Consider the following 9,750-nt stretch of genomic DNA (forward strand, 5'->3'; position numbering starts at 1 on the left):
TCACTTGGCTCCAGAGCTTCTCCCACCCTACCCACCCTCAGTTAATGTCTTATTTTGCAGGCTAACTTTTCTTCACAGGTATGCGGACGCTGCTACGTTAAGGTCACTGTTAAAGGGCCAGAAAGGAATTTCCCTGCATTGGCAGGTTTCGCCTTTCCCGTAGCAAAACGTCACAACTTTGGCGGTATCAGGCCTTGGGCGGAATCCTTTAGTCCATCTTCCTCTTTGCAGCGGCAATACCAGGGGTTTCTGAAGGGAGGCTTTGACCGTACGCCGAAAGGTCATCGTCGCTCTCCCCTGCGGCAGCGTCATAATGGGGGCGGCTATCTCTGCTTGAACATATGTTCTCCAGAGCCGGCCCATCCCCCCCCCCCACACACTGGATAACCCTGATGCTCCCTAGGTCCCCGGCTGGGGACTGGGAAGGGAGAACGCCCAATGCCTGAGCCAAGGTCTACCCACATTTGAAATTTAATAAAGTTGTGGCCAATTTAATCCCATAGCACGTTGTCTTGAGTCATTATTCCACATGACGGGGGGGGGGACCGCACGGGATCTGGGGACTCCGCCTGTCCACGCAATAGGTTTTTTTTAAAAAATAAAAAGGTACTCTTCTACTAACTGTACCCAGAGGGATGTACAGGATAACCATAAAACCAATTGGAGGAATGCAACTAATAAATAATTTCTAGAAGCAACTGTATGTACAGGATAAATTATTTGGCTAATAAGACTCACGGAGGAACATGTTTTATGCATAGGGTTGTCATCAACACAGCACTGCATAGGAGAGACAGTGGGTTGGGTCCAGCCTAAATTAGTGGCACTTAAGCTCCACTGAAATCATTCTGAAAAGTTGGTCATGACTAAGTTCAGACCCATAGATTTCAACAGGACCCGAGTACAATTAGCTTTGGTTGGACCCAACTCAATATAAATACAGATAAATGTTAAATTTTGGATAGTCAAAATGCATGTAGCGTAAGTCCTATGCATGAATTAAATAAAATGAAATTTTAGATTCTGTCCTTATACCTGTTGCTCAGTACTTACCTTTATGTTATCTCTGACCTCAGCGCTAATAAGAGGCCCCAGAATTCCATGTTGTTTGGCCCTTGTATTGTCTATGCGTTTGGTGAAGCTGGCATCTTTATATCGTCTGAATATGGCCTTTTTATACTTCTTGCCAATGTGATTGGAAAATGCTTCCAGATACTGAGTTTTATATTTCCTTTAAAATTGGGGAAATAATTGGGAAAAGAAAAGAAAAGAAAGAAGATCTGTAAATGGGGAGATAGGCATCTATTTCTTTTGAGAGTACATCTATGTGGGTGGAAATGCTTATTTAGAAAAATCTACATTAACACAAATGATTATATGCATTGTAGCAACCCAATGAAACCCCAGTAAAAAGGCAGGAATAAGTAGAGTAATGAAAGGGTTCTTCTGCACGTGTTACCAAACTGCTATTTTCACATTATATTTGAGCTTTCAAATAACATAAAAACCACCTCTGGATATATGGTAGCATCATTTCGGTATTACTTCCAGAAAGAAATCTTTTTGCAAATAACACCAAAATGAGTGCTGAACTTGCTGTATATTCTGCTATATTTCTGGAAATGGCTTTTATATCCTGTGAAAGAATAAATTGTCATGTGAATGCAGCCTTGGTCATGTTCCTTAATTTCAGGGGATCAATTCAGAGTATTCTTTGAGAGAAGCCAGGATTATTCAAAGTGGTGTGAGACTGTTTTAAATGTTTAGTGTGAATGGAGCCTAAGAATTGAGAACCTTATCCAGTCTATACACACCCCTCAACCAACATATTCTATCATGTTACCTATCAACACTGTCAGGAATTTCCGGGGCATAATCCCAGATTACTTCTTCAGCAGCGATGTAAAAGTCCCAGTCCTTAATCATCCGTATTTGTTTATAGGATAATTGTCTCGTTAAAGTGTCTGGATTTCCACAGTCTTCTATGCTGAGGTAACCATGCATTCCAGCTGGAAAGACAGATCATGACTGTTAGTTGTAAATGAACGTGCATGCCCAAGGGATTTCCTTGTTTCCCTTCAGCCAAACCAGGTGGAAGTTAAAGATTTTATTATATATGTGTTTTACTAGAGACCTCTGAAAGATGTACATTTGTCTCCTGCCGCGATCAAAGTCTCCACCACTTTAGCCAGCAAAAAGAATCTATGAGCCATTCATTACTCTCTTAAGGTATAAATAACAAAGCCATGTTAGTGCATCTTGAAACACACAGCAGTATGTGGAATCCATTTGTGCCCTTGCATCCATGGGTATATGATGCAGTGGTTACCCTGCGCTAACAGAAGGCAGCCTAACTAACAACACATCCAAGGGTTTAAAGTGAATCACGACTATCTGGACAAATGGTGGTGGCCACTGAAAATCACTGCATGTACAGGGTGAGTCTTTTAAAAGAGGCCCCATGGAACATGTGTACTCTGTATCCACAGGGCCCCATTTAAAGGACACACCCTGTATTTCAGTAGTGAGCCAATTGTGGACAAAGGACATTTCATGCTTTGAGTACACTGCCACTACCCCCCGCTCACAAAATACAATTGTAGTTGCAGGTGTCTTGTTATTCTGTAGTCAACACATGCAAACCGCAGCTCTAATTTATGCCAGATTGTGTTCCTAGGCCCCCCCCTGCCCCATCACCACAAGTGCTACCATAGTTAAGATGATTTTGCATGTTTTGTACAACTGCTATATGAGAGAAGGTGATGAAGGCTGCAGTTGCACCAATAGCTGCTGAAGAAAGATCTCCTTGCCTTGCAGATGCTTTTCAACAAGGGACGATATAAGCCACTTTCCTGTCTTGCTCACAGACATCTTTGCTGTTGCTGATGCTCCTGCGACAAGGTTGACCGTTGACATTTTATAGTGGTTTTGCTCCAAGGTTTGCCCATTGAAATGGACCGAGAAGATCTCAGGTGCAGAACTCATCCCTATCAAATGCCAACTAATGTTATGGTAAGCACAGGCTTGTACATCTGAAACGCAAAAGAACAGCAGTTGGAAACTTTTGTATCAAAATCACTGTACCGTAATGGCAGTCAGTCAAGCAAATCCATCTCGGTTAACAGGATATACAGTACCTGGCAGTGTTCCATTAGCATAGCCATTAATGGTGTACATGAGGGAAGATCCTTTTTGCCAGCTTTTGCTTTCATCAAACACAGCAAACGTCAGCACATATTCCCTGTCAAAAAATTTCTGTGTTCCATTTTCATGCAGGCTTCCTAGAAGAAGAAGAGGCTGTCACGGACATCGGGGCGGGGGGGGGGGGGGACAAAGTGTTTTATCAAATAAGACATAGACAATGGATAACCCCTAGGAAGCTGCCCATCAAGTTCATTACTGTTGACACTGATTGACAGCAGCTCTCTAGGGTTTCTCTCCCAGCATAGGCACCAACTCTATGGGGCTGAGGACACCTTGAGGGGACAAGGCTGAGTCTTGAAGAGTTGGGCCTGCTAGAAGAGAAATTATTCTTGTCAAAAGGGCCTAGTTTGTCAAAGGCCAAGGAGCTGAGGCAGATGATAAACAGGAATGCATGTGTGGGAAGAAGGGACATTACAGATAATCCCCAACAAACACTTGCTGGCTTCTTCAACCTAAATGTTTTATTACCGTTTTTACATATCAGCAAGGCACCGATAAGGCCAGAATTGAAGTCTTGCACCATGTTTTCATGTGAGTAGTAGGCATAGGTGAGGCAAGGAGGATCAGCCTCCCGTGGTCCAGTTCCTGCAGTGGCCTTCCACACATATTTATAACTTTTTCCAGGAGGCACAGCATCATCCAGTTTTTCGATAGGCAATGTTTTGTCGGAATATGAGGAACCTTCAGTGGCAGGGAAGCAAGAATTCACCATGTATTATGAAGTGCCCTTATGAAGCAATGAATAAATAAATGCACATGCACCCACCTATCCATATACACGCTGAGCAATGTCATCTTTATACCAGGCATGGAGAACCTGTGTCTTTTCAGATGCTGTTAAACTATAATTTCCATCACTCCCTGCCCATTGGCCATGCGAGCAGGGAGCGATGGGAGTTGCAGTCCAATAAAATCTGGAGGGTCACAGGTTCCTCCAATCTATCCACCTTTCTTATACAGCCCTGCCTGGGGACTGTACATGCACATACGGTACAGGAGAAAAAGGTACTTATTCCCAGATAGCCCTACATAGGCCCAGGCATGCACGGTGGGGGCAGAGGTGGTGCAGCTGGGTACACTTGCCCTGGGCCACGGAGGGCTAAGCCAGCTGGAAGGCCAGAGGCCTGCTGGACTTGACTGTCATACCAAGAACACCCCGTGCTTCCCAGTCATTTGGGGACAAGCTCTGCAGGGGCCTGGCACTATTTGCTATTGCTGTGCAAACTGAAACTTGCCAGCTTGTTTCAGTTTACCATTCTCCTCTACCATTGTATATCAAGGGCTCTTTTGCAGAAATTACTTGGAAGAACATATTTCCATTTACTTATGCAAATGGCGTATGGATATTCCTTCTCAGCTCATTCTAGAAGAATTAGTTCTATTTAATATGCCGCTATTTAAATATTAAAAGCATGACAATATATTTCTGGGGGTCAGGTACACCAATTTGGTATCATTATCCCTTGCAATTCAAACAACAACTTGTGTCTGTCACTGGCTGATGCCTAGTACATAATACAGGAGGGCACAGATCTAACATTCCTCATGAAGCCCAACAAAATATATCTCATTGTTTAAAATGTTGAAATTTTTGCACTTGCAGTTTACCCCTAAGCCAGGTTAAAGTATATCCATTTCTACTTTTCCTTCTAAGAGCTGGGGATCTGATCAAAATCTGAGGTGGACCTTAGCTTTTCTGATGTTGTTATATAGTTTAGTCACTAGGTGGCATTTGACTTCATTATATCTGAGTGGACAGGCTGAAGTTTCTTGTTACGGATTTGCTCTTGTTTAAAATAAATAACAATGTTCTCGTCTAGCTTCCTGACTGGTGTGTCCTTTAAGTTTTCCATTACAGTCATATTTCCACTAATGGGAGCTCTGGTTGGCTGGTCCTGATGGCTGACGAAGCCAGGAATGATGAAAGGATCATCACCCGGATATCTGACAACACATTCACGTTACCAGCACTTACCTTCTGAATGTTTGCTGTACACTATGCCTTGTGGGTGAATACTCAGTGGTTTATTAGCCAGGTTCTTAAAATGAATGACAAGTGTATCTCCCACTTCAGCACGTAGTGTTGGCCCCAGAAGCCCTACCAAAATGATAATATATTTTAAAGAGAGAAAGAGAAATCCCTAAAATACACAACAAGGAAAAAAAGACTTGTGTTTTGACTGAGAGACAAACCTGCACACACAAGTGGCTATTAGAATGCACCATCATTCCTTAGGGCAGGAATGTTATTATTTGTTAACACACACCAACCTTCCTCCAATAAATTCAGAACAGCAATTGAGTTTTATGCTCGCCTGTGACGTAAGGAGAAGATGATAGCTATGCTTATACAGGCAACCCCCCATCTTCCTGGGGGTTTCATTCCAAGGCACCGCACGTTTAATTGAAATTGCTTATATTGGGAAACAGAAACTGAGATATGAAAGCTAGGAGCTAAATGGCACCTTAAACCTAGGTTATGGGTGCAAAAACGGAAAGTCTAGGTGCAGATTTTTTAATAAAAAGAATACAACGCTGAAAAATGAATGAACCACACCTAAAATATTATGTTCATTTTTCACATGGTCTGGTCCTTCCCCTGTCCAGCCCCCTAATATTCTTAAGAGGGTCTCTTCTCCAGTCTTCAGAGAGAGGCTGCAAGTGGGGAGGCAGAAAAAGGTCCTCCTTTCCTTCCCCTCTGCTATTTCAGTCTGAAATCTTAGGAGCAGTACTGCGCCCAGAGCTCAGAAACTGCTCATGCTAATGAAATTCCCTGTCACAGAAATGCACCTAGAACAATGGGAGTTTCACTGTTGGGAACTCCATTGAAAAAGCCTGCAAACACCATCTAAACCTCTGGAAACCATTGGAAAACCCTTAAAAACAAAAATCCACCAAACTCCACCACAATTGCTCCCTCCAAACCTCCTTGCTCAAATTCCAACTCTCCACAGGCCTCAGCAACCAGTGCAAGGGCTCCTAGGCTTGTGTTTGCAAAAGCTTGTGGACTTGCTAGACCCTATTTCTGCTGTTTTTGCTCTCTTTTAGGGTCATTTTTGAGCGGCCCAGGTGGGGAGGGTGAGCAGAGCGAGAGGGCAGTGAGGATGAGCAGTGCAGGTGGAGGTATGGCAGTGGAGGCAGAGGGCTGAGGCAGCCCGGGCAGGCAAGGGAGGTGGCGGGCATGCAGCCACAGCATGGTGGAGGGGTCCCAGATTTTGGTTAGTAAAAGTTGGAGGCCGTGGTTTTGATGATTCCATTTTCTTGGCCTAGCTAAATTTAAAAGGCCTAAATTTTCCTATGTAGAACTGAGCTTTCCAAACATTTCATGTTGGTGACACACTTCTTAGACATGCATCATTTCGCGACACAGTAATTCAGTTTTGCATCATTTGGTGACACAGTAATTCAGTTTTACTATCAAACCAGAGGCTAAACTAATTCCTTCGTGTGACACACTTACACATTGCAGCTGACACACTAACGTGTCATGACACACAGTTTGGAAAGCTCTGGTATAGAACAAGTATTTGCTACTTATGTAGCAGATCCTCGTTCTGGAACACTTAAAAGAATAAACCGGTAGAATCCGTTGTGACCGCTATATGCATGAAAAGAGAATCGACTAGGCGTGGCAATTGTGCTTAATCTTTAATTGTTTTGCAGGTAGATGAAGGAAGATATTGGGAGACATTTAATGAATAGGAAAATTAATCAAAGTCTTAATAAAGGAAGACATTGAAAAATGATTATTTGTAATCACATGGTATTATGGTGAGGGATGATCTGAAGAGTTCATGTTCTAATGAATATGCCCAGGCAGGGGGCTGAGCCTTCCAGTGCAATTCTCCCCACCTCACCCTACCAACACATTGAAGGAATGCCTGAAAAATCTAGTCTCTTAAAAACAAGGAAAATCGCATACGAAACAGAGGTACAAGCAACTAACAATATTAGATCACTCCATCAGCGTGGTAGGAAGCTTTGTATTTGGGCTGCATACAAATTACTGACTTGACACACAGCTGGGTTGTTTTTTTCCTCAATTTAGATTGAGACTGGGGGGCGAGGAGCATCAAAACACAGTATTTCATAAGAAATGACAGAATGGATACAGGAAAGATTAATTCTGACTAATGCTGTGTGTACACCGCTTCCCACACCAATTCGTTCTGGAGGTCCATTCTTAACCTGAAACTGTTCTTAACCTGAGGTACCACTCTAGCTAATGGAGCCTCCTGCTGCCGCTGCGCCGCCGGAACACGATTTCTGTTCTCATCCTGAAGCAAAGTTCTTAACCCAAGGTACTATTTCTGGGTTAGCGAAGTCTGTAACCTGAAGCGTCTGTAACCCGAGGTACCACTGTACTTATTTATCATTAAAATTTGTAGAAGACTTTGTGTGTCATGCAGGAAATTCTGGAACAATGTGGAAGTGAAAGAAGGAAGCCACAACTCAGTCTTTGTGGCAATGTGCAAAATAACATTGAAAGGAACAACAACTAGGCATCCTTTGTATATTTTGAGTCAGCGATACAACACTAGTTACTGAAATGATTAGTCACTTTCTAGTTAGTTGTTCTGCACAAGTGCATTTTTGGTATCTGGGGTCATTAATGGGACAATGGAAACTATCTAATTATCAGTGCAAGGATAAGAACAGAGTAATTTGGAAAAATGACTACTGACTGCCTCGTGGCCATGCTCCTTCTCACTGCTGTTGCTACCTGTTCACCTGCCTTCTGCAAGCAGGTGGCCAGAGATATGAAAGAGCAGCAGGATCCACCTACCTCTACCTCTAAAACTTAGAAATAGAATGTGGAGTATTTTCAGGCTGAGGGCCACATTCCTCATGGACAAGCTTCCAGGGGCCGTATGACAGTATTGGGTGTGGCCAGGGGCAAAAGGTGGGCAGGGTCATAGCAGATGTGACTCATGCCTTGAACACTAGGCTACATTCCAGCCAGGCAAAAGTCAGAAGTTTCCATAATATGCCCCCCTGCCCTTCTCTCTAACCAGCTAAGTAAGAAGCAGCTGAGTCAGGCAGAGTAGACCCATAGGAAGGAAGAGGAGAGGAAGCAAATCCAAAGCCCTACTGGGTTCATGTTGGCCGGGTGGGAGGGTGTTTCTCTAGGTTTTGTGTTATTCATTTTGGGGCTACGCTTTTATTTTATTTTTTAACCTCCCCATTTGTCCCAGATCAGTGTGCCAACTCCAGGGCAGATGTACTCTCCCCACCCATGCTGTTTTGGGGCCATGTCTAGGGAATAAGAGGACTTTGGCTTCTAAACATCCCTTGACCCACCCCACCACCAGAGTACCAGTGGCAGAGTGGCAAGGATAGTAGTGGTTTCTCTGCAAATAGGATGTCCCACCTCCGTCTGCAGACCTGCCTTACTGCAGGCCGAGGGGGGAAATCTACTTTATCCTCTAACCTCAGGAACGTCCATTGGATTGTGACCTAAATGGGTAAATAAACTTACAGTGGTTTAAAATGTTTTTAATTTGGATTCGTGACAGCAGAGAGATTATACCATGCTGTGAAAATTTCACCAGCAATATCTGAAAATCATTCTGTGTTTACCTGATAGAGCATTTCTTGGTTTTTCTTTTTTGAAATCTGCTTCATACTCGCTGTAGATAATTTTCTTAAATAGATGATCTGATTTTGGTAATCTGAAATAGAAGAGTCTTAAAACTATCACAGAAAATAGCTTCCATGTGGAAGATACGTATAAGAACTCTATGCTGTAAAATACATTATGCAAGTTAAGCACAGTTGCAGAAATCAACATGTGTACCAAACACATTTTGTATACTCAGCAGAGCCACCTGCTGAAACAAAGACAGGAGACAGGGCCTTTTTTTGTAAAGGCACCCCATCTCTGGAATTTTTTCTCCCAAAAAGTATGCCTGGCACCATTCTCATTTTCTTTTTGACACCATGGGAGCACTTTTTTTTCTTCCTCTAGTCTTTTAAAAATGTGTGAAAAGGTTTTACATGGGCATTTTACACTACATTAAAAAAAAAATTGTGGTTTTCAGTAATATACATTTCAATAACTTTACAGTTATTTTAACATTTCAAAACTCAACTTCCTTCTTCCTCTTTCTGTGGTTCCTTAAATTTATATTTATCATTTGCTGCATATTCTAAATTAACTTAACTTAATCTTTTATTCATCTACTTTAATTATTTACTCTTAAGAAACTGCAGGTTATTACAATAATCCTGCCAATGACCATATCTGTTTACAATTTATTTGTACATATTCAATAAACCATTTCCATTTTTTATAAAAAGTTTGTCTACTTGATTTCTTATTTTTCTGGTAAGTTTCACCATTTCTGTATAGTCCATGAGTTTTTGTATCAAATCTTCTTTCGTCGGAACTTCTTCTTTCCATTCTTGGGCAAATAACATTCTTGCCACTATAGTCGTATACATGAATAAATTTCTATACTGTTTCGGTAGTTCTACCCCTATAATTCCCAGAAGGAAACTTCCGGTTTGTTTTTTTAATGGATGTTATTATAAACATTGTTTTCA

The 9,750-nt window shown here is 42.2% G+C and overlaps 1 protein-coding gene across 1 annotated transcript in view; it reads right to left on the minus strand.

Moving 5' to 3' along the window:
* Positions 1–9,010, minus strand: part of F5 (coagulation factor V) — a gene marked incomplete at its 5' end in the record, with an annotated part of 36,986 nt that extends 27,976 nt beyond the window's left edge. The window contains 7 exons of the mRNA XM_081908323.1: positions 1,054–1,231; positions 1,844–2,009; positions 2,811–3,032; positions 3,138–3,281; positions 3,673–3,885; positions 5,180–5,302; positions 8,785–9,010. Coding sequence (XP_081764449.1) covers positions 1,054–1,231; positions 1,844–2,009; positions 2,811–3,032; positions 3,138–3,281; positions 3,673–3,885; positions 5,180–5,302; positions 8,785–9,010 — 1,272 coding nt within the window. The remainder of the gene's footprint in view (positions 1–1,053; positions 1,232–1,843; positions 2,010–2,810; positions 3,033–3,137; positions 3,282–3,672; positions 3,886–5,179; positions 5,303–8,784) is intronic.
* Between the last annotated feature and the right edge of the window lie 740 nt (positions 9,011–9,750).

Source organism: Podarcis melisellensis (genome assembly GCF_964234715.1).
Source record: "Podarcis melisellensis genome assembly, chromosome: 4".
Classification (NCBI taxonomy): domain Eukaryota; kingdom Metazoa; phylum Chordata; class Lepidosauria; order Squamata; family Lacertidae; genus Podarcis; species Podarcis melisellensis.